The sequence below is a fragment of the Thamnophis elegans genome, chromosome 7 (genome assembly GCF_009769535.1).
Source record: "Thamnophis elegans isolate rThaEle1 chromosome 7, rThaEle1.pri, whole genome shotgun sequence".
NCBI lineage: Eukaryota > Metazoa > Chordata > Lepidosauria > Squamata > Colubridae > Thamnophis > Thamnophis elegans.
In genome coordinates, this window is record NC_045547.1 from 30,154,527 (window position 1) to 30,179,528 (window position 25,002).

General features: G+C 39.5%; 2 protein-coding genes across 4 annotated transcripts; both read right to left on the minus strand.

The window, feature by feature from the left end:
* Window positions 1-607: 607 nt before the first annotated feature.
* LOC116511306 (urotensin-2 receptor-like) lies at window positions 608-3,453 on the minus strand. Its single transcript, XM_032221207.1, has one exon. The coding sequence runs from the start codon at window positions 3,430-3,432 to the stop codon at window positions 2,326-2,328; it is 1,107 nt and encodes a 368-aa protein (XP_032077098.1). The 5' UTR covers window positions 3,433-3,453; the 3' UTR covers window positions 608-2,325.
* LOC116511305 (arf-GAP with dual PH domain-containing protein 1-like) lies at window positions 3,374-24,986 on the minus strand. 3 transcript variants are annotated; one of them, XM_032221206.1, is made up of 12 exons: window positions 24,934-24,986; window positions 22,938-23,123; window positions 21,316-21,446; window positions 19,701-19,792; window positions 19,517-19,599; window positions 13,054-13,166; window positions 12,185-12,331; window positions 11,246-11,329; window positions 10,935-10,997; window positions 9,586-9,657; window positions 7,057-7,288; window positions 3,374-5,323 (listed from the first exon to the last, which is right to left on the minus strand). In XM_032221206.1, the coding sequence occupies exons 2-12, from the start codon at window positions 23,023-23,025 to the stop codon at window positions 5,295-5,297; spliced, it is 1,134 nt and encodes a 377-aa protein (XP_032077097.1). In that variant the 5' UTR covers window positions 23,026-23,123; window positions 24,934-24,986; the 3' UTR covers window positions 3,374-5,294. The 3 variants fall into 3 exon arrangements, with proteins under 3 accessions (XP_032077097.1, XP_032077095.1, XP_032077094.1); XM_032221204.1 differs by lacking the exon at window positions 24,934-24,986 and adding an exon at window positions 23,886-24,467; XM_032221203.1 differs by lacking the exon at window positions 24,934-24,986 and having other exon boundaries at window positions 22,938-23,350.
* Window positions 24,987-25,002: the final 16 nt, after the last annotated feature.

Consider the following 25,002-nt stretch of genomic DNA (forward strand, 5'->3'; position numbering starts at 1 on the left):
AGAGTCAGCAACAACTTGATGGGATACAGTCTATATGCATATATCAAGTACAGGCAACTTAAGAACAATAGGATAGATCCAATAATAAACTTGATTGCAGTAATCAACATGACTTAACTAAAATTAATGAAATCAACATGGCTTACTAAAATTAATATTAATTTAATGACTCTAAGGATATTTCCACACTACTATTCTCCCACTCCCTGGTTTTGCAAAAGAATCGGTCATCCTCTACAAATCTGCCAATTTTAAAATGCAAAAATTAGGACTGTTAGAGGTATCTCCGTTGGGAGACAGAAAGTAGTGCAGGGGAATGTACAGCTAGAGAGAAAAAATGTTGCTAGTAGAAACACACAAACAGAGTTTCAGACATTGCTAGTAAAAACAAGTAGCTTTACTACTGATAATTGCTTCACAAGCAGTGATAGTAGATAGTAGATATTAGTCCAAACACAATTTAAAGAACAAACAATAGCTTAACAGTCGCAGTTCACATTTCAGTCATCAAATCATCAAGCATAGGACAAGCAGAGAGAGAGAGTGAGCTCTCTTGACTCCTTCTTATTGTAAAGTTAATTACACCTGATAAGTACATCCACTCATTTAAAGCAACAATGACCATTTGTTGTTGTATAAAGATATATATTGCCTACCTAACACCAGGAGTATACTCCCAACAAGGAGCAAAGATCACTGACCCACCCAGCACTGCCAGAAGTTCTCCACTAACAAAAATCTCCTCACCCCCATTCCACCTCAAGAAGAAATAAATTGCCTCATACGTATCTATATTCTTGTTATCTGCTCGCCTGATGGTTTGTAAAACAAAAACCAGATGAAGCCCAAACCCTGCGCACGGTGAGGCCAGGAGTTCTGACAAAGGAGAAATAATCATCCACAGGGTCAAATGAGCCAAGGTGTTTTCAAAGAAAAATGTCATTTCAAATGCACCATAGCTGAGCCAGAAATAAACTAATTCAGCTTCTAAACAAGGCAATATAATGAGCTCAGAGGTCTAGAGCTATTCTTAAATTAATGCAGAGCTCTCACTTAGAAATAGCATCCATGCCAGGAATACAATATTACTGCAGAAAGCTAAGGAGCAGCTATTTATTTATTCCTAAATGCTTTTGAGATCAGGTGATTTTAACCGAACATTTGACTTTCAACTCCCAACTTTTTGTCTTCTCAATGAGAAAAGAATATCAGCATTATCGTGGAGGAGACATTGAGCCTTTTCCCACCGCCCATTTAAAATGCTACCCACCCACCTGGAACCAGAAGAAAACGTACTGCTGTCAGCACTTTGAGGTAAATAGACAGGAAACAAGCCAGTAGAGTTTTCAGAATGCTTTTTATTGTTCTAGGATATCATACGGTAGCAATATCTTGAAACTAAGCCTGTCTAATTTTCTTTACTATGTATATCTTATGCCAAACAAAATCAAGGCAGAGTTATTTTTGAATTGCTTTCTCAAGAGTGAGAAGTCTTTTCTAAACCTTCTCCTCCCAATGGCTCATCTACCCTCCTTTCAACAACAGTGGCATGTGCAGGGATAGAGTTTTGGGGGGAAAAAACATCCAATTTGCAGATAAAGCCACTCTTAAAAATAAATACTTTTTCATAAGTGTGGCATCTTGAGTCTGCCTAGGAGGGGATCTACAATTTCTGTCAGGTGGTAGAAAAGCCTGATTTGAAAAGGGTAGATTCTCTTGTCTCCTTGAAAAAAAATGATCCTAGGAGGAGATGCCCAGAGACCAGAAGGGAAGGTTGTCCCCCACACCAGCCTGAAATGGCCAATAGATGCCAGGACGATTTATCCCCTTGACTACCTGACTGAATCACTGATAGTAAAACACATTATATTTTGCACACCTTTATCTAGCATCTGCAGCAAGATGCCTACGGTTACCAATTTATCATGGATATTTAATGCTGATTACCCTTTCCGGCTGGTTCTGAAGAATAATCAAATCATAATTTAATAGAACTCAAGAGCAATATCCCACTCTTTAGCCCTATTTTTCCTTCTGAGTAATACCTCTAAGCCTTCATAATCTCCACCAGCAATGCTGTAAAAAATGTTAAGTGGCTGCAGCCCACGCTTAATTTGGAAGTGTGCTTGACAGCTCAGAGTAAGGAACATGTAGACTGAGAGGGTCTTAAGAGAGGTCAGCAGGAATATTCTCACTAGTCTGCATGAGTTCCTATCATGTGCCATCAAAATTCTCAGTGTACCCATGAAGCTCAAAAGGTTGAAGTTCCTTGGGTTATGTAAGTAGGATGAACCTCAGGAACAATGACATCTTTGACATTAATTATTAATGGATGTCTTCTGTTTCTTCAATCAGGTCAACTCCTTGTGCTGCAGATACACGTTCTGCTCGAGGTTTTGCATTTCTCCCCCTTCTGAAGGCGGCAAACTCTCTGCCTTGTCTTTCCTCACACTGAGTTGACACGTACTCACGGTAATTTTTTGTTAGCAGAGTGTAAAGGAATGGGTTGATGCAACTGTTGCTATAGGTCAAGCAGGTAACACCAAAGTTGAGGTAGGCCTGAGCAGTAGGGCCAATGTCCAAGTCCATTGACCAGTACAATTTGGCTAACTGCCAGGCCCAGAATGGTACAAAGCAAGCCCAATAGGCCACAATGATGCTGAAGATCCTGGAGAACAGCTTCTGTTTCAACATTCTGCCCGTCACCTGAGACTGCATAGTTTTTGTAGAAAGCCAATAGCTCCATGCGAGACGTGAGTACAATATGGCTAGGACAACGCCGGGTGTTAGGATGCTAGTGCCAAAGAGAACTGTGAGGTAAACTCGGAAAGCCTCCGGTGTCCATGTGGGAAAGCAAATATGTTTATGGCTTCCACTTTCCCGCTGCTGGATCATGACCATCATTGGTATTGTAAGCAACAATGACAGAAGCCACACAGCAAGGCTGGCAACTTTATGATAACTGTTCCCAGCAATCCTAACCTTTAGTGGTCTGGTCACTGCCCAATAACGCTCCAAGCTCATGGCTGTCAGCAGAAAGATGCTAGCATGCATTGTGAGCAAATCCAAGCTAAGCAAAAATCGGCATCCTGCATCTCCAAAGAACCAGTCCTGGGCAAAATAGGTACAAACCACAAAGGGAATGGTGGAAAGGTAGAGTAAGTCTGCCAAGGCCAAGTTAATAACATACACACACAAACAGCTCGCGGAACGAATTGCCATGCTGCCAAACGCCACCACCAGTGTATAGATATTTCCTGTCATCCCAATGAAGCACATCAGAAGGAGGATTGCTCCCAAAACTCCCGTGAGAGAACTCTGCTCCTGAAAGTCAATTTCTTCATCTGAGAAATTGCCCCAGAATGGTTCTTCAATGAGTTCCGCCATCACTGAATAGCCAAAATGGACTCCAGTTCCACAGAAAACTATCATAAGCAAATTTTGTGCCTCACAAGTCTGACAGTTAAGCTCAATAAGAAGGGTTGGGAATGCTGATGGAGAAAAAACCAAAATAGGTTGGATATGAGGAAAGAAACCTGTTCTTCATAAGGAATGATGGCAGGCTTCCTTGCGTGTCATGCTCAGCGATGCTTCTTACCATTCCTTAGAGAAAGACCATTGACTGAAAGAAGTGCATCTTATGAATGGAACAGCATGGTTTCTTCTTTCTATTTTCAACCTCTAAAGATTGGGTCCTGTGCATCTGTGATTCTTCAACTTCTCTTTCTATTCCAGTATTCATCTGCTAGCCCATTAATGCAAATCAATCATTTCAGAGCAATCCAACAGATTTCTTCTTAATGTCTTCTGCTGCCCAACTGACTGTCCTCTACTCAAAAATAGCATTCCCCTTTATGGGGGAGGAATATGTCTGACTCACGGCTTCACACTCAAATGCTAATATTCTCAGCAATAACTACTGGACTGTTAGCTAATGAAGAATGACACTGTGTATTTAAACCATCATGTCTTCCACCCATCTAACTCCCATGTGTTTCCTTCAGCTTTCTGTCACTTTCTCCGTTGCTTTCTCCAACCCCAACTTCTCCCCTTTTGTGCATTGTTGTAACAGAGAAGGAAGGTCCTTAATTGTCTTAGAAATAAAATAGAAAATTAAGAGCTGTGTTAGGAAAGAAGAGGGCTAGGATGGAGTAAGACAAACTAGTTAGTGGAATCAACACTACTTATGGTATAATAGAAAAAATGGTACTGAAAAAAAAATTCCCCACAGAATTGTTTATGTAGCATTATAATTTTAAGATATTTAAAATATATCTGGAATAAAATATGGGTTTTTTAAGTCAATCATACCCAATATCTGCCTTGATCTAATCAGGATGCTCATCATCTTATGCAGTGGTCTGTGACAGATGTGATGAGGTTTGGAGAATCATAGATTTAAAAGAACCTTTTAGACAATTAAAGCCAACTCCCAATTATTTCAAGAACACATATTAAAGCAAGCCTCATTTTCTATGATTCTGCGTCGAACTCAGCCAGGATCTCATCACCAATCTCAGAAATTGTCAGTTATCATATTTCCCACCCACTACCCTCATTTTCAAGGCTGAACATATCCAGTTCCTGCAATCTCTTCTTTTAGGACATAGCTTCCAGGACAGAAACTTTGAAAATGTTTTGAAAGAAATATGCTATGAATCTTGCACTTCACTTCTCTGCTGTTTGGTAAAGCTTCCTGCTATTTTTTGAGTGTGTATCTGAGGGGGGGGGGGAGATTCAGCTGTATTAAAAGTCACAACTGAACAATTAAAACAGACATATCTTTTTTCAGGGTTGCATGGAAGCCTAAAAAAGACAGATAATTCCAAACCATTTTTGAAGTGTGCAAAGCTTACTTTCCAAGCTAATGATCCTTCCTCTTCCAAAATTTGCTTTGCTTCTATCATAATACCAAACAAGGAGAGCAAACAGTGGCCAATCATCAGCAAGCAGTGGTAGCACCCTAGGTGGGAATATGCACATTTTGGTCAATGCAAAACAAACCATTCAATTTATTGTAGGGCATTGCAGTAGCATCCATCAGCTACTTTACCTCAGTCTTTGTGCTGCTTATTTCTATACCAAGTGTAATTCAGGGTCAAAATGATTTTGAGGGCCAGTTGTCCAGCAGTATTTTGGCAGAGGGCTGTCTAAATGGATTTTATTTCTTTCAACACTTCTTCCAGCTCTGAACGAATGCATGGGCTGCTTTGACTCCAGAAAGTCTTTTCCTCTGTGGTATTCAAAAACTATAGACCCAGAAACTAGCAGCGACTCACTCTTCCTCAGAGATGTTAATGTTTGATCCTGAAATTAGCTTCAACTGTTAAAAAGAAAGAAAAGAAAATATATTATATTATAAATCTACTATGGCAAACATGAATAGACCTAGGCAAAAGGGGGGATAATTCTGCAATTCCATATTTACACTTATTTTATTGCTGAGCATATTTTCTTTTAAAATTACTGTTCTAGTCCTATTGATTGAAGAGACAAGCTAGAAGGGTTGTGGGCAGTCCCTGGTGGCAGCAAGAGATAACATCTGCATTTTACTACCCAACAAACTTCTATGCACCTTGGCATAGTCATGCTGGTCACATGACCAGAGAAGCTTCTTAAGACAATGTTTCCCCCCTTGGCTAAGAAATGAAGATGAACACCACCCTGTAAAGTTGGACAAAACTGGACAAGGAAAACCTTTACCTTTACCTTAGAGATCCTCTTGCCTCTTTTACTAGTGAAAGCATAATCATTTAAGCCAGGAGTGTCAAACTTGATTTCATTGAGGGCCACATCAGGGTTGTGCTTGACCTCAGGGCTGGGGGACTGGAGTGGGTGTGGCCAACTTGATGTCATTTGTGTTGTGGTGGCCCGAGCACTCTGGCAGCAAAAACGGGCTCCCAAGCTCCATTTTTGGCTGCAACAGACTCCTCCAACCTTCTGCCAGTGAAAACGGAGCGGGCGGGGCATGCATTCCCCTCCCAAGCTCTGTTTTCACTTGTAGAGGCACCGTGGCCCAGTCCTTCACTGTTTTCAGGATGGCCCCATGGGCCAGATCTAACCACCCCCTGGGCTGGATCCAGCCTGTGGCCCTTGAGTTTGTCACCCATGATTTAAGCAATATAAGTAGTGTGACATGCATGCGTTAAATGGTGGGGAAAATCCTGGATATGGATCAGAACATCTCTTGTTCAACTCTTATATCTGCCCAATCTACCTAAATGACCTTCCTGTTCTTATGGGTCAGGGCAGAGTTTGTCAACCTCAGCAACTATTTAAGATTCATGAACTCACAACATTCTGCAAACAACACACCAGCTAGGAAATTCTGGGAACTGAAATCCATATATCTTAAAGTTGCTGAGGTTGAGAAACACTGGGTGGGTAGGTATATTTGAAGTGTTCAGAAGACAAGGACAATCTTGCAATATTAAAATAGCTTCCATAGGGGACAGAACCAGTTACAAAACATTAGTTTGACAAAATACTAGCTGCTTCTCCCTACTGCCATTGCTTACCTTGGTCCTTTTTCTGGGTACATTGGCATACTCTAATAATAACCCACTGAGCTGTAGTCTCCCATTAAGCTTACAGGTCCATTTGAGTCCTAAAATATTATTAGAGGTTGCCACTTTACCATAGAGCCAGTTTGGTGTATTAGATAGGGCATCAGGCTAAAAACTGGGAGATTGTGAGTTCTAGTTCCCTCTTAAGCAAAAAGCTCCCTGGGTGACTTTTGGGCCAGACTCTCTCAGTCCTAGGAAAAAGGCAATGGAAAAACCACTTCCAAAATCTTTTCAAGAAAACTGCATAGATTTGTCCAGGCAGTCAACAGAAATCAACCTTAACTAAAAGGCATGTAGAGACACACACATGGACAAAGATACACAGTTTTCAATCTAGCTTGCCACTCCTTCCTTTTTCATTCATTTTTTAAAAATTTACCAAGTCAGGAGGGGAGGAACGGCAAGAAAAAAATCAGCAACCATCCTAGGGGGAACCTTGTCTTCAATCTCTCATGGCTGAATAGAATGAAAATATCCTCTTGGAACTCACTTGCATACTCCTGGGGCGTCATGGGCTGCTTCATCACGTGGCTGAAGACAGCTTTCCATTCCTCCTGCTCTTTCTCCGTCTCACAAGTGAAGATGTACTTGCGGTCAGGAGTTACAATAATGATGCCATGTTTCCAGGTGAACCTACCCTGCATGGCATGTGGCAATCCTTTTATGACATTATATCCTTGTTCCCCATTGCCCAGGAAAACCTCACCTTTAGCAAAAGCATCCTGCATGGGATAAGGAAAAAAAACATATCTGCCTTCAAGTCATTTGGGGATTCTAGACTATAGTTATAACTTATAACAGAATACTGTCCATTCAATTCAATTCAATCCTTTATTGTCAGAGTACAACATGTGTACAATGAGATTGGCTGAGCCTCCCTTTGTGCACCCTCCACCCAAGCACAATATAACTCATTTGTTGTTAGTTGCAAAGTCGTGTCCGATCCATCGCAATCCCATGGACAACATTCTTCCAGGCCTTCCTGTCCTTTACCATCCTCTGGAGTCCATTTAAGGTCACGCCTACTGCTTCGGTGACTCCATCTAGTCACCTCATTCTCTGTCGTCCCCTTCTTCTTTTGCCCGCAATGTTTCTGAAGCATTAGGCTCTTCTCCAGTGACTCCTTCCTTCTCATTAGGCGGCCAAAGTATTTGAGTTTCATCTTCAGGATCTGGCCTTCTAAAGAGTAGTCAGGGTTGATCTCCTCTAGGACTGACCACTTTATTGCCTTGCAGTCCAAGGGACTCGCAGGGGTCTTCTTCAGCACCAGAGTTCAAAGACCTCCATTCTTTGGTGCTCAGCCTTTCTTATGGTCCAACTTTCACAGCCATACATTGCAATTGGAAAAACTATAGCCTTAACTATATGCACGTATGCACAGGGTGATCTCTCTGCTTTTTAGTATGCTGTCTAGATTTGCCATACATAGTGAAAGACAAAAAATCCCTAGCCCAGTGAATCCTACAAGTACTCTGGTTGTTCTCCTGGAACACCACTGAGAAGGGAGAAATGTGCCAATACTTTAGCTACAACACTCTAACCTCAGGAAGAGAAGCAGCAGCTGGAAGAACTGAAACAATAGTAGAACCATTTCTTCATGCATTTTTGTAATTAAAAGGACTCACAGCCCTTCTTAAGCATTCCTGGAGAGGTCAATTAAACACAAACAAGAAACTTTTGATGAATTACTTCCATGTTAAGCCCATTATATTATTGTCAATATATTAATGTAAAGCTAAACTATACACCAAAAAAATAGATTATAGATTTTTTAAACAATTTTGAATTCTCAAGCTTGGGGTGTAGCTAGGCCATAATATATCATTTTAGCAGTGAGCAGTTATACTTTTATATAAAGCTATCTAATGCAATCATTCAAGTACATATGTTTCTAATATGTTATAACTATCATCTTTTTTCAAACCTACTTTATTTTAAAATGTGTTCCTTTTTCTTTGACAACATGCATTTTTATTTTTATGTTTTGTTTTCCTTCATTACTTTAAAGACAATAAAATAATGCATTTTTAAAAAATGTTTTGGATGTATCTGAAAAGAAATTATACTCTGGATCTAAAATCCTGGACTGAAGAATTTTTTTTCATCTTTAGTCTTTGAAATGGCTCTGGTGAGCTAATGAAAAGATTGACCAATATGATTCCTTTGGCTAGAAGTTTAAATTGTTATTTAAAAACAGTGTCACTTTTGCATCTCACTGTAACAGTCATACTGTTGGTTTTTTTTTTAAAAAGTGTTCTTTGGTGCTCAAAATGAAGCAAACAAAATGTTAAAAAGTTATGATAACTATATAGTTATTTACCAAACACATCTAAATTATATTAAAGTAACCAAAGTACCTTTACAATCCCCAAGATATGTCACAATGTTTGAGCACCATTAATGTTTAAAAATTGAAAGTTGAAAAATTTGGCATGGCCCATTTTTTGTTTTAAGTATACATGTATATTGTTTACAAGGGGATGCAGTGGCTCAGTGGCTAAGACACTGAACTTTTCGATCAGAAAGGTTCAGCGGTTCGAATCCCTAGCACCACGTAACGGAGTGAGCTGCCTTTGCTTGTCCCAGCTTCTGCCAACCTAGCAGTTCGAAAGCATGTAAAAATGCAAGTAGAAAAATAGGAACCACCTTTGTTGGGAAGGCAACAGCGTTCCATACACCTTCAGTGTTTAGTCAGAGAGATGCAATTCAAACACATCTTGAAGGCAGTGAAGTGGGAAAGGCTGTTCCAACTTTACAAATTGAGGAGATAATTCTTCTCTCTTGATATAGAGTACACAAACGAATAAAAGGAGAAACAGTCTGGTCTGCTTTTAACAGTGGTTTGATATGCAAAAAAATAAGTGGAAAAATATGAAATTTAACATAGGTGCAGGATTGAGTTCAAAAAGTAATAAACGTAATTTTATTTCAAGCAACCATTTTTTTCTGCTGGACTAATATATATTTAAATACCTGAGTAAATCAGGAAGATGAAAAGCAAAATCAATAACTTGCTTACCAAGGGATCTTTGAAGTACATCAGCCTTCGGTGATCTAGACTGAACCAGCGTTTCTTGAAACATTCCTTCTGCTGTGAAAACCAACCACAGACATTTATAAGAGGAGAGAGCCCTCACCTGGCCATTCTTTGGAAGCAGCATTAGAAACAACTTCAGTTCCTAACCTGTGCTAGAGTCAATTTCTAGAGTGGATGTCTTGGGTTTACTTGTTACCTTTGTTGCTGGTTTTTTGTTTTTTTTATATTTGCCAATCAATCTTTCCAAGGACATTAAAATAAAGGTTTCACATATAATACTAAATCAGAATGGGCTTTGTGACTTAAAATAACCATGGTGTATGGCTTAAGTGTGTATTATGGAAGTTGAATTTAATCAATAAATTGAATTCATTTTCAGTCCTGGCGCAGCCATTTTTGGAGCCTGGGTCTTGTAATACTTTTGAATTTTGATGTTGCAGAAGACCCCAGCGAATATTTTCAATACTTCTTGGCTGGCTGGTTAAACAAACAAATGATTTATTGAACAAAGCAACTCAAGAGTTCTTGTGGAAGAAAAGGTGAGGCTCAAATTATCCTACTTTGGACACCTATACAAAGATGTAATGCTCTGCAGAAGGCTCATATGCTGAGAAAAGTGGAATGAAAAAGAAGAGGATGACCAGCAGCAAAATAGATAGACATAGTTACAGTAGCAATAAATGCACCATTGGAAGAGCTGAAGGTCCAGGTTGGGGGTGGGATCATGACGGAAAAAATCTACTTATATAGTTATTAAGCGTTGACAACAACTGAATGGCATGAAATTATCATCCTGCTCAAAGATAATGTGTGGCTTTTCATTTCAAAAACATTGCACTTTCTTGAATGAAAAAAATAGTCAATTTTATAAAAATCTGGAATTGCACATCACTGAGCACCCTTGTCTTTCATGCTCCCTTTCTTTTCATATATCAACAGACTTTCAGCCAGTAATAGGCACAGAGAAATAAGCCACATTTACATGCCATTCAAAAGAAACAAGAAAAAGAAAAGAAGGAAACAACAAGACCACATCCTCTTCAGCAACTAATACTCAGATAAGCAGGGATTAACAATATACTAATCGAGGAACTACCAAGGGAAAACTATACACACCCCAACATTGACAGGGCAAGCTACTGTAAATAAGCAGGGAGCAAATATTATACTCACTAGGACTGATGATGTTATCTAGTTGAGTGTCTGCAAGCAAATAACCAAGATCATTTCACATTTTAATCCTGAGCTACAGATATTCTCTTCTATTGGAGCTTCTTTTGGGTAAACGGTAACAAAAAACAACAGTAATAAATAGCAATAAGTAGCTGTACCTTGGGTCCAGTTTTTTCCATATAACCTTCTCTTAGGAAATTCCTTGTTAATCGGGTTTTCAGCTGCAGCAAAAAAAAAAAAGAGGATTATCTGTGAAAATGCCTTAGCTACTTTAAACAATTAAAGATTTGCATGAATTGTTATTTTACCCAGCTATTCATGCTGGACAGAGAAGAAAACATGCATGAGTCCAGAGACATATGACTATCCCATTTCATGGAAAATAATTAGATTGGTTATGTCATAAGGAAATCATGTCATCTGTAATATAATTTAGTTAATACGCTATCCAGTTTTGCAAGATTCTAACCTCCTGATCACTAGCTCCAGGAAAGGCAACTTTAAGGTGGTGGAATTTTACAGCACGGATTGTATTGAACCAGTCCACAATTTCCTAGGAAGAGAAAAAGCACAATAAATAATAAAATATGACTGACAACTTGATCTTAAGTTGATTTACTCAGAAACAATTCTCAGTTTACTTCTATGGAATTTATTTGATTGGTATAAAGAACTTCCAGAAGTTCCCAAAGGTGCTTTTTTTCAAGAGGCAACTGGACTTTCTGATTTTTCTTTGAAAACGTTTTGCTTCTCATCCAAGAAGCTTCTTCAACTCTGTCTGGATACTCCCACCATCCAGTCAGAGCTGAAGAAGCTTCTTGGATAAGAAGCAAAACATCTTCAAAGAAAAACAAGAAAGTCCAGTTGCCTCCTGAAAAAAACACCTTTGGGAGAACCAGGACCTGGATGATTGAGAATCTCCATAGGGAATTCCAGAGGGAATTCATAGAATACACCAGAATACAGATTTGTTGTAATACATATGGGCCAAACTGTACTTCCTTTTTCTTAAATTAATTATGGGCACAAAGAAAAGGCTTTGAAGGAAGAATTAAAAGAAAGAGAAAAACACTCTTTAGATATGTTAGGTATAGAACTCTGCCAAAATTTTAACCATGATCTGGAGAAGCTTGCGGAAGATTCATCTAAAGAGAATTTCTTTATTAGACGTCCAACTAGGCATATATTTACTGGCAATAAAAAAGGTCATGACGAATGGAGAGTTCTTGCATTGCAAGTAGGTCTTTTCTAGGGAAGAGTAGAAGACAGGAAAAAAAACAAGAAGTAGGAATGATCTGGCGCCCAATGAGGGTCTTAAATGTACCGTTTTAAGATTGCAGCAACATTTCAGACTGTTTCCATAATTTCCTATAGCTGTACAGTAAACATATACACCAGATCCTCATACCTTCCCATATTCGTGATAAACAAAGATGTTGCGAGTCTTGTTATGTTTAAGATAAGTGATCTGCAAGCCATTGGAATGCCTCATCTTTTCTGTCTGGAACATGGCGTTGACAGTGTCAATTTTAACTTCTACTTTGGGTTCTTTTGCCTGAGAAGAAAGTGGCTTTGCTATTATTTGTACACTATTAATGGATAGACATAGGGCGTTACAAAGTTTCACCTCTGCCCTTACCCATTTTTTTTTTAAAAAGGAAAGGTCCTTTTGTCCTCAGTGCATGAGGACTTGCAGGAAGCTGAGTTGACAGTAAGAAAGAAAAGGAATCAGGGGTGTGATTCAGCCAGTTCGGACCAATTCAGGTGAACCGGATGTTAATTTTAATCTGGTTCGCTGAACTGGTAGTTACAAGGACCGGCTGATCCCGCCCACCTCACCCCGCCACTCCCAGGAGTCTCCACATGGCCCGTTCATCATGCTAGGTAAGTGCAGGGCCCGCACGGAAGCTCTGGGAAGGCAAAAAACTGGCCTACCAGAAGTATATCCGGATGTCTGGAAATGGGCCTATTTCCGGCCTCTGGGGGGCCTCCAGAGCCTGGGGGAGCCTGTTTTTCACCCTCCCAGAGGCTCAAGGAAAGCCTCCGGTGTCTGGGGAGGATGAACCCCCCCCCCCCGCCATGGTGCAGGAAGTCAACTAGGCCACACCCCCAAGGCCACATCCACCCAGCAACTGGGCAGAGAACCAGTTGCTAAATTTTTTCAATCCCACCCCTGAAAGGAACTGTAGAGACATCCAGAGAATCAAATGATTTTCTGACCCTAAATAAGGCTCTACTCTGCGTACAAGAATCCCTTAAAAGCTGGTTGCTACGCACATCCTCTTTGACGAAATATTTCAGGCATCTCTCTTTCTCAGACAGAAGAAATCTGCGTGGCTGATATAGCTCATTATCCCGGCCTCGTTTCCACAGGATCCCTTCCTTCAGGCCTAGGAGACAAAATGCAAGCTGCGGTGTTGGCTGTGCTAAATCTTTTTAATTCTGATATATTAAGTCACAATGGCTGGGTCAAACAAGTAACTTATGGTTATAATTACACTCCTAAATTCTCCCCATCCTTAAGCGAGGCTTCACATGACCAATCCAATTTTACAACTTTTTTTGGACTTCCTGGGAGGAGCCTGCTGGTGGTGGCAGCAAAAAAATCAGCTGCCTCCGAATTCCTGGCTACGTACCTGTTTAGAGGATCTTCCATCTGACGTCTTATCAGGTTTTCTTATCCTTCAGGCAAGAAGGAAAGAAGAAACTGTTTTGCTGGCAAATGCTCTTCGATTTTTGCAGCTTTTGTGCTTGCAGGGAAAGGGGGGCTAGCCCAAGGCAGAACGGCTGTCCGTGCTGGGAACTTCAAACTGCCTTGTGCAGGACAAAGTAGGTCTCCCCCACTCAGTTCAAAGTTTTGTTTGATTTAATCTTATCACGAGCTGAATCCATTTCCGTGCACAATAATTGTTTATCAACATTTTAGCTTCTTTTCTTTTTCTCCTCCGAAAAATTATTTACTTAGAGGCTTTTAAAATGGCTCCGAGCAGGCTGGTTTCTCCGGTAATAATGAACACTTTTTGTTAATCCTCACAAGAATTCACAAGAATTCAAAACAAAAGAGATTGCTTATCATATGTTTTGGTTTCACAATAGGCCAGCAGAAGCTTTTTAATTAGCTTTATTTCTACAAGAATGTTACTCCTTCATTAACTTTGCTTATCTGGAAGTTAAATGGTGATGAATCTGCTGAACGGTCATGTTACAATGTTTACTCACTGAAAGTTTTGCCAAGCCTTAACTTCAAAATAAAAGGGGAACTCAGCCTCTTTACTTAAAGCTGCATATTCAGGCAATAGTTTTATTAACTGCAGGCAGATAAATTTTGAAATGGCTTCAAAACCAAATATTAACTTGAAGTTGTAAATTTTTTTCTTATTACTATTCAAAATACCAGCTTCAATTTTGTAAAAGGCTTTCTTATCCAGCTGCGTTACAAGATGGCGATTTTATAGCTTCTGCGTTTGATATATGACACACTCAATCAGTTCTATTCTCCTGAAGACTTCTCCTTATTAACTGTTAAAAGTCTATAAATAGTATCCCATTTAAAACCGAGGGGAGCAGAGACTTTGTTTGTTTGTGCATTTTTTATAATGGCTCCCAAATCGAAGCAGTCTAAGCGTTTCCTTAATAATACATCTCAAGAAATTGTTACAAAATCACTGCCCTTGCCTCCCACGCCCTCTACTGGAGATCTCTTAACGCAAGAATTTCTTTTTGAAACCCTTAAAGAGTTCAGACAGGAAATTAAACAACTTTTATCGGACTTATATGATAAACTGGACGCCAAGATTGCTCAAACAAGGGAAGATACGATCAGAGTTATGACTGTTATGACAGGCTATGTTTCTGAAATGGAGGACAAATTGGAACTTTTGGAAAAAACTAATTCTAATTTGACATCTAAAATTCAAACGTTACAACAGGAAGTTGAAAATGCTCAAAAACAACTCGTTATGATAAATTATAATAAGACTGCGTTTGCAATAAGAGTCAGAGGATTGTGTGAAAAGGAACAGGAGAATTTGAAACAGACCTTTTTTGAAGCTTTCAGACGTTCGGTGGGAAGTCCGGGATTTAACTTTGATTGGCAGATTCAAAAAATTTATCGCCAGAACTCGTGTGTAGCAAAACAACGACAGCTTCCGAGGGACATAATTATATATTTCACCACAAGAGAATCCAGAAATGCGATAATACAGAAGTTCTACAATAACAGGCTGCGAATCGATGGACAGGACTTGATTGTTTTTAAAGAAATACCATCTCAAATATTAAGAGCAAGGAGAGACTACACTTTCTTAACTGAAAAACTCAAGAGATTCTCAGATACAATATAAATGGGAAGTGCCATCTGGTATCACAGTCACATTTGAGAACCAAAAATATCGTCTCAATTCTGTTTGCGAAGCCCGAGATTTTCACTACAAAACTCTGAAGGCGGGACTTCCTGATTCACCCGGACTTGGAGAAAGACAAGGAGAAGGAGAAGATAAGCAGCGGGACACGTGGCTACAAGGCGGAGGGTGTTGCTTTCCCTTTCCGGAAGGGCAGAAGAGTAAAGAATAAAGATCCAGCTATGCCTTTAAAATACTTCTTAAATTTTTAATTTGAATAAAATTTCAGGACTCCTGTCTGGTATAAAATGACAAAGCTGTATACCGATGAAGAGATATTGAGACTGAAAGAAGCGGTGCTGAATTTGGACATATATTGTATGGGACTTATATAAGACTTGTTTGAATCTTAATTTAAACTGCGCATGATCTATTCTTTGGGGCGAGGAGAGCGGAGATCATAGTCTTCTTGGATTGTGGTTTGGGATGAATGAAGTCGGGTGCGTGGGGTAGATGGAAGGGTAGTGAAAGTTCAATTAGATTATCTTGATCCAGAATGTAAGCTGATTTTTGTATAAATTGTTATTTGAATACAAGGTTAAGAAAGATTATCTGGAGAGTCTACACGAGGGTGGAGTAAATATGAGAGGAGCAATGGATGAGGATAAAATATATATGCGGACACGGGTAAAGGCAGGATGGGAGGTATAGAATTTATATGCGGAAGCAGGTAAAGACATTGTTTAAGATTTTAAAAATAATGAGAAGCTGAGTTTAATGTTAGAGAGTATATTGACTTCTCTTTCTTGGGGGGGGGTTCCCCCCCCCCTTTTTTCTTTTTATTATTCTTTTCTTTTTTGTTTTTTATTTTTTATTATTTTTTATTATTTTGTAACTTCTAATCTATTTGGTTTCAATATACTCCAGACTTTGCTTGATAAAGAACGATGCCGGGAATGGGACCTGGGAAGTCGGAAGGGGGTCAGGGAGGGGGGTTCAGGGGGTGGGTGGGGGGGAGGGTGGAAGTATAGACTCAATTTTCAGAACAATGAATGCACTTGGATACTGTTGCTTTTTTTTTTCCTTTTCTTCTTTCTTTTCCTTTTATTTTTCTTTTGTTTTAGTACAAAACAAATAGACCAATGAATACTAGAAATACACCGAAGCGAGGTGTAGAGGGAAAGAAGAGGGGGGAATTAAGAGGGAGTGAGAAGGGAATGTAAGGAGGGTGAGATGGTGGGAAGGGGAGAAAGGAATGGCTGAGGGGGAGGGGAAGTAGAAGAGGGGATTGTTGGAAGGGAGAAATGAAAGTTGGAGGGGTAGAAGGAAGGGTGTATGTAGGATAGAAGTGTTATGAGTTGTTTATTGCTTCTTTTTTTTAACTGCACAGTATTTAAGTGATTGTATAAAGGAAAATGAAAATGCAATAAAAGAATCTTTGATAACAATTTTACAACTTTTTTGACTACTTGTTAAGTAAAACAGCTTTTGTGAAGCAAGACCATTATACTCAATGGATGCTTTTTGCCAGCAACCAGCATTAAAAAAAAAAAAGTGTACTGCAATCATGTGACTGCAGGACCCTGCAAAGAGCTATAAATTCAGACTAGTTGCTAAGTGCCCAAAATGTGATCACATGACCAAGGAACAAACTTTTGAAGTTCCAAACATTGGAACTTCAAATCCAGGTCTTAAATACCTTTTCTGGAGTCCACTGGAATGCCAAACAGCTGCTAAACAACTGGTCATTAAGTGTGAACTACCTGTATATGAAATTATCAATATCAGATTAAATCCTAAAGCCTAGGTTATAAACTACAACTGGCTTCTGACAATACGCTTAACCACATTCAAAGGAACCCATTAAGACTAATTTTGTTGCTGCAAATGTTATTGTCTGTATATACATTGGCAGAAGGGTGATATCAAGTCAGAATCACCCAAGTGGCCTAAACTTTTCCCCTGCTTGGTACTTCCATTTTGAGTTATAATAGCAATAGCAGTAACACTTAGATTTATATACTGCTTCACAGCACTTTACAGCCCTCTCTAAGCGGTTTTCAGAGTCAGCATATTGACTTCAACAATCTGGGCTCTCATTTTATCGACCTTGGAAGGATGGAAAGCTGAGTCAACCGGGTGAGATTCGATGTGCCAAACTGCTGGCAGCCGGTGATCAGCAGAAGTAGCCTGCGGTACTGCATTCTAATCACTGTGCCACAGCAGCTCTATATATTCCTATAACTTCTTATAGTCCTAGAACTTCCAATTACAGACTCATAGGAGCTATAACTAGGCCTAATTTCAGCTACAAAAATTCAAGCGACCAGTATCTCATTCTGCCCATTTAATTTTTAGTAGTCCAGACACGGTAATTCTAAATTGTTGTGTACCTACAACTCTTTCTCATCATGTTACTACATCTATTGAATCAGGAACGAAACCGATTCAACTTCAACAAGGCCAAATCCTCTATCTCTCCACTCTAAACTCTAGTCTATTTTGGAAGAGATCCTCTTTCCTTCCTATTCCTTATTTAGGAACCTGTACAAGTGGTAATTTTGAGAAGGAGCATCCTTTTGTTCAAAAGGAGATACATATCTTTTTTTTGCTTATTTGAAGTCAGAAGAGAAACCCAAGATGTCCTCAAGCTAAATGACTGGCAGCAGTTCCCTAGGGTAGCTTCTGATGAAGGGTTTTTCCACCCCGTTTTGTGAAAGCACAAGGTTCCTGCTGCAGGAATATCTCCAGGTGTCCTTCTTTCCCATACCTTTTTGCTGGATAGCTGCCCCTTGATCTTCCCTTGGAAAGGGAGAATTGAGATGAAGTGGGACCTATAAGCCATTTGTCCAGATGGCCATTTAACTCTGGCAGTACCATTGGCTTATATTTTTCACCGGGCAGGACTTTTATTATCTTATTCTGCACTAGCAATTCAACTGGGGACATTTCACAGTAAAGAATGTGGAAAATCTGTTTATTTTTTTTCTATTTCTAAATTCGTTCTGCCTGCCTCCCCATGAGAAAGTCTTCAAACCCTCTGATGTATAATTTCACATCTTCTAACATGCACAGACCACAACTACTGAGCTAGAATTTTTCCTGTTACATTTTTGCAGGCTGTCGCACTATGACATTTCCTATGTTGGAGAACAGTGAAGTGTTTTTTACCGGTAGCACTGATGATACCATTTTATGAACAATCGATGGGCCTGTTAAAAGGAAGAGGTTTCTGAAGAGTGAACTGTATGCCTGATGGTAGCATTGGTTAAGCATTGGGAATATAAGGAGCTGTCTCTACCATGGAAGGTAACTTGGCCTTCTGGATCATTTTGGTTAAATAAGAAACTTAATGACATTCTGCAATTGTGGCGTTTGTTGTGGATATGGTTTAATGTGTTATTCAAACCCAGACCCAAACCCTGATTAACTAATGCTTGAGCTGATATTAATTCCTCCGGAAAGCAATGTGGGGACAGCTTTAACCACACTTGTACCACCATCTCTGGGACTCTGCAATTGCCTTCTCCCTTCTGCAGTTGTGTGAAACTCTTCTTCTGAAAACAAAGGAGCTTTTACTGTGGCACTAAACCAAACTGGCTGCTATGTGCTTTCTGTGGTTTTTGCTTGCAAACAGTAACAAAACCACGGTATTATATCTACAGTGGCAATCAGTCTTAGCACTGAACCTTCTGGCCTAGTATTTTAGACATAGATGGCCGGCCATTTCCAAAGCTTCATTTTCATCAGTCTACAAGAAGATGCCAGGAATGGAAACTGGCAACTTCTCAAACCACATATTTTGCCACCAAACTCTAATCTTTCTCTTGAATTTACAATCTCTCATCCTGCCGATCCTTGCTACCCGGGCTATATTATAAGCTCACATAGCAGCATCCTGTCTTCTCCGACAGGTCCTACAGTCAGTTTTGAAAGTTAATCCTAATGGTGCAGTTCACACATAAATTGAAGTCGTAATTTATTTGCTTGCTTTGAGCATAGCATTTTATGTGAAACTGACAGCATCCATTATCTCGTCTTCATTGTGATCCAGAGCAGTATGGCTTATCCAGCAAACCAATGTAAAAATATATATATCGTACTTTAGCATTATATATGAACAACACTAATATATTTCAGGATAAAAGCAAAATCGACAACTCAAGCTTATTTTCCATTTGGGCAGAGGTACGGTATATATTCAGATTTCTATCAGTATAAAATTAAAATATCTGGGTCCAATTATTTTTAAGCAGCTCTCACTGGGCTTTGCCTCAGGGCTTCCAACATGCTGTTGGAAAGATTATTTCCCAAGTTTTAATTTGCTTAAGACAAAAGGCATAGACATTTGCATAAATAAAAGTTAAATAAAGCTAGAAAATCCACCATAGAATTGTTACCATTGGAATAAAGAACTTCTTTCTTTGGCTCCAGGAATTCCTTCCGTTCATACTTGGCTCGTATCCACTGCTCTCTCAGGACTCTGTGAGACATCACCGTAAGTGATAAAGCAGGTAAGAGAAGCCATGAATGCCTACCACCCAATCTACTATACCTTCTCTAGTCAAGAGTTATAGCACTTACTGACAGTCGTTGTAAGATGGGCGATAATAATAAGCAGGTACATGAGCCTCATACGTTGCTTTGGCTAGTGCATTCCCGTGCTGGGCCAGAAACTGTAAAGCAAGGAAAGGCAATTGCTCTCAATCATCTCCCTTTGCACAGAAATGATCTTCATTAGTAGCACTTCTACATCTCAGTTACCAAAGCTCCAAAAATCCTCAATCCTCATATTCTGTAGAAAACTTTTTCCCTGCCAATTAGCGCCTGTAAAGGAATGCAGAGCTGACCTTCTGGAAGGAAGAAGCAAGCCAGTAAAGGATGGCTTGCAGAAATGATTGCACAGTCTTGAAAAAGAATAGTTTAGCCTAGTGCTTAAGGCATCAGGCTAGAGACTACGATTCTGCGAATTCTAATCCTGCCTTGGTGACCTTGGGACAGTCACTCTGTCTCAGCTCTAGGAAGGAGGCAATGGCAAAAGACTTGCCAAGAAAACTGCAGGGACACTTCCAAGCTGTTGCCAGGAATCAAGAAGGCACCAAAAAAAAAAAAATATGGAAAGGAAAAAAAAAACCTCAAAGTAACTGTGCCTTAATTTTTTTTTAGGAAAAGGTGGGACAGAGAGAAACCTGGACATGCTTTCAAGATACTGTTATTCTACCTTATTACAATAAAATAGACTCCTAAAATCTTTGCTGCACCTGCTTTTTGACCTTTCCTATATCAAAGGCCTAACAGCATCTGAGATTCAGAGGGTTTTTTTCTTGAACCCTTTTCTGAGTTCTTAAACCACAACACCCTTTTGCTTAGTACAGTGCTCAAAGACATGAGTATGTCCCGCAGTTATCTACGCATTAATAATGATCTAGTAATATTTCCTTATACATTTTAGGGACCTTTCCTTACATAATTGGTGTTTTCTTTCATACTTTTGGATTTCTAATTTCTGTTTCCATTAGTTGGCAATTGCTAAAACCAATCCCACGTGAAAAAGTATTCAAAGCCTTCTTGATTTTAATTGTCAATTTATTTATTCCTGCACATTGTAATATTTATTCATTTACATATCTGTTTTTCCACTGTTATGCAAACACAATTCCAGCAGCTGCTAACATGTGTAAAATTAAATATATATTATACTCCCTTTCAAATAGCCAACAAAATATTTCTGGTTTTAATTCCATATCTTGCTTTACGATTGCTTCTAACCACTAACTTCTGAATAGCTACTTGGACCGACCTAAGTACTAATTCATAATTTCATATCTGGTCACATGGGCGGCAAGCCACTCCCATCCGGTCACATGGGCAGCAAGCCACTCCCATCCAGTCACATGGGTGGCAAGTCACTCCCACAAAGGAGGCCACACCCACAATTTTTGAAACCCACCACTGATACAGCCACATCTGAGAAGTATCTGACTTTGTGGATAAAAGGACTTCAGCTGAACTGAAAATTTATAGAGTTTGTTCTTTGTCTAAAATCAGGGTATATAATTCCTTCCCTGCTGCTTCAACTTATGACATAATTTAATTTTCCCTCTCTTGCCATCTGCTTCTTTCAATGCATCTGAGAGAAAAGACGGTGCCATGACCAAAACAAATAGCAGGCCAAGAAACTTCTCAGGATAGTACTCACCTGTATCTGGCTTTCCTCCCAGCAACTCTTCTTTATTGATTTAACTTCACTTATGTTAGGGATCTTGTAGTGTATTTCTGAGCACTCACAACAGATGAAAGTACCCAAAGTACAGGAGACCCAGCAAGGATCTGAACAGAATCAAACAATATCAGTGGCTATGGACTGATTGTTGTGACGTTCAGCCCAATAAATTGTAGGGAGCCTAAGTTCCTTAAGGTCCAAATACCCATCAGTTAATTATCACTGCTGTTTGTTGTTCATATGTCACTGTGACTTGCAACACCTTTCTTCAACCTAATGTCTCGTGGTTATTTATCAGCCCAGAACTGACATGGTGCCTTTTTCAGAGTCCTGCTTGGAGGTATATAGGCTACACAATACTGTGATATCATAAAAGGAATAGGGCAGAATTTTTAAAACTCCTTTTCTGTTTTATTTTGGGGTACTTTTAAGGGTGAGATTGTGCCATCCAAAATAAAAATATAAATCCTCTAAACCACCCACCCCCCTTAGGAGGCGAGCCTCTGCAAATATTTTTTATAAATCAAAATCCCAGATCAACCTCCTAGCACTTTGCAGGAACTCCCATAAGGGCCTGGCAAAAATATGGTGATATCAGAGAATTGGGAAAAGGCTTTAACTCCATGTCCTATCAAAGGCATGATGGGTTACATTTCTGTCCTTTCTGATCTAGATTACCCAAGCTGTAAACAATGCAAATAGGATTAAAAAGCAGTGCGCTGCTGTTTCTGTTTATACTGAAGGTCAAAAAGTACCTTATGCAAAAGATTTTATTACATAATATCCCATTGTTTTATTATGTGGCCTGCATCAGTTCCAAGTCAAAGGTCCACCCAGCCCTGCAGCTCAAGTGGTTTGTTAAACCTCAAATGTACATGCCATCTGCAGGATGCAGCCCCCAACAAATCAATGTTTAAGGTTTTTTTAATTACATCAATTTCCTGTATTTGGGGGAAAAAAGGTTTTTCCCAGTAAACCAATCTTTTTCTCCAATACCTCAAAAAAATGGATACCTTCACATATTTGTCTCTACCTGAATGGTAGTCCTTCTCTTAAATAAAAGTCCAGTGAGTTCATGCTTTCCTGGTCCTTCCATAATTCTCCATACAGTAGTGCTACAATTCTTCATTTCTATCTTCCAAGGAATTCACTCTTACTCTTTGGTGGTGGAAGCAATCTTTCCTCCTAACTACTCCCAGATGCTGAACTTCAAATCCCACCACCCATCGGAAGCATGGTCAATCATGACGGCCATGTTCAGCAACATCGGGATTGCCATAGATTCTTATCACTGAATGGAAAGTCACAGAAATAACAGCAAGCACATTCCGGTGTTAGATGGCTACTGCAATCTGCAGAGTTATAGAATTCTTAATCCTTAGTAGAACAAAATATTTAACGTACAATATATAGCATACACAGTATTCCATGATATATTTAAGAAATTGTATAATATTAACTATCTCTTCCTTGCCTTAAATGCCAGGCATAATTTCGCCATCTGAATTTCTTTCTAAGTTACTGCAATTGCTGTTTTCAAGAGCTATCTTTGCTAGTTATTCATTTCTCCTACTACCACCATTTTCCCCTTTATTTACCCGGCTGCCCGCAATCTGCACACATGGCATTTTCTTTTCTCTTCCAAACTTCCTGGAGGAGGTTTTTATTCCTTTCATCTGCAGCCATTTTTCTCAGTTGCTTTTTAACTCTCCGGGGCCTTCTTTCCCTCTCCTCCACATGTATAGGAGACTGGACTTATGTAGAGGTAGGTTTTCCTTTCTTTTCTTTTTTGCAAGGGAAGAGTGACAGGAAAACAACAGTCAGTGTTCCTGCAGAGCAAAACCTGAAGGATAGACTGATTTTGTAATCCAAAGCAAGTTCAGGCTGAAGGGTGTTAGATAGGCTCAAGTGACAGGCACACGCTGTAGTTCAGAAGACCAACCCTGTGGGTGTAAACTTAAAGGGAAGTACAGCTATTAACCACAGAACCGGATTTTCTATCTCAGAAGGGGCTAAAGGACAAGCTCATACGTTTAAGCACTTTGCAAACTGCTCTGTGATTAACAATAGGGGTGTAACTTCCCCGCTTGTTTGATAAGTTCAAAGTATTTATAATCAGTCACCAATTGGCATGAATCGCATTTGGAGATTTTTTTTAAATTAGAGGTTGGATTTAGCTGGAAACAAATTGTGGTTCAGAAGGTAAATCGGACTATCCATTACATCCCAAGATTGTAGAATGCAACGATCAATAGTATCCGGCAAATTAATTTAGAAAAGGATCCTTTTTATAGCTTTAGCTATTCATTTAATTGTATTATAATTCTGATAGACTCTGGGCAATGCATAAATCAAGACAAAATTGATGAAAACAGGTACATAAAACCATAGAATTTGGACTAAAATGATTTCAAAGTGATACAAATAATTTAAAAACAACCACCTTAGCCCCCCCTCCCCAGCAATACTGCATTAAACTCAGGCCTGAGATCAAAACCAGGTTTTCAAGATTTTATTGAATTCTACAGAGAGGGGCCCATCTTTACCTTTGCGAGGAAGCTGTTCTAGAGTGTATGGGTTGTGACAGAGGAGGCATGCTTTCTCAGTTCCACAGGATGACAATCTTTAACAAAGGCTACTGCAACACACCCAGTCTGTCAGAAGAAACCAGGTTGGCAGAAACAATTGGAGATAAAGGGTCCAGATCTCCAGGCCTCTGAATATACTATACAGGGCTTTATAGGTAATAACCAGAACACTGAATTGTATTTAGAACCCAACTGGTAACCAATGCAGCTTGCAAAGGAGAGATGATATATAGGATGCCAACAGGAACAATTGCTGCTGACTCTGTAAACTGCTTAACGTCTAAATATTATTGCTAGATCCCAATCTACCTGCTGCCTTCCCCCAGGGAGCCTGTTTACTGCTTATTTATGCAGTTACTCTGTTATTCTTTTCCATAAGAAAAGTACAAGATCAGTATTGTGGCTTGTACCAGTGAGTGAACTTTAGAGAGCAGTTTCACACGCAAATACTGAAGAAGATATAAAGTGAAAGATGCAGGAAACCATTTAAAAGTGCAAGCTACCCATATGTTCCACAGAAACTGAAACTTAAAACTTCAGATGACAGAGACTGAGCTATAGATGCCCCCCATCCCCATCCCCTCCCCATCATCCTAACCCAATTTGCTCCATCATGATTTATTAAAAGAAATGGAAGCACACGTTTAAATCATAGGTTGCAAACCACACCGGGCTCATACAAAACTAAACCACAATCATAGTATGATTTAGCGTATATTTGAAGCTACCCATGCCAACACAGCTATATCCCTATCCATATGATCATATTGCTCATTTTTTGGCTAACTAGAAGCATGCGGAAGAATTGGAGAAACAGACTTGTCTCCGGGAGGCAGCCGCATTTAGGTTCCTGGCCCCCAAAATATTTCGAGTGGGGATACTGCAGGGCAGTATGTATAATGATTGCATGGCTTAAAAAAAAAAGACCTTGGTAATATATATAACAAGTGTAAAAAAATGATTGATTAAAGTGAGAGCAGAGGCGGAGCTTCTTGCAAAGACTCACGGAGGCGGCGACGGCGGGACGGAAGAGGCGGCGCGCTGGTTTGTTCTTCTGCCGGCAGAATCGGAAGAA

Coding starts and splice junctions, on each gene's coding strand:
- LOC116511306 (XM_032221207.1), bottom strand. CDS start 3,432: ATGATAGTTTTCTGTGGAACTGGAGTCCATTTTGGCTATTCAGTGATG.
- LOC116511305 (XM_032221206.1), bottom strand. CDS start 23,025: ATGGCTGCAGATGAAAGGAATAAAAACCTCCTCCAGGAAGTTTGGAAG. Junction 9,658..10,934: donor TGGAAAAAACTGGACCCAAG/GTACAGCTACTT, acceptor TGGTTTTCACAG/CAGAAGGAATGTTTCAAGAA. Junction 5,324..7,056: donor GACGCCCCAGGAGTATGCAA/GTGAGTTCCAAG, acceptor TCTTTTTAACAG/TTGAAGCTAATTTCAGGATC.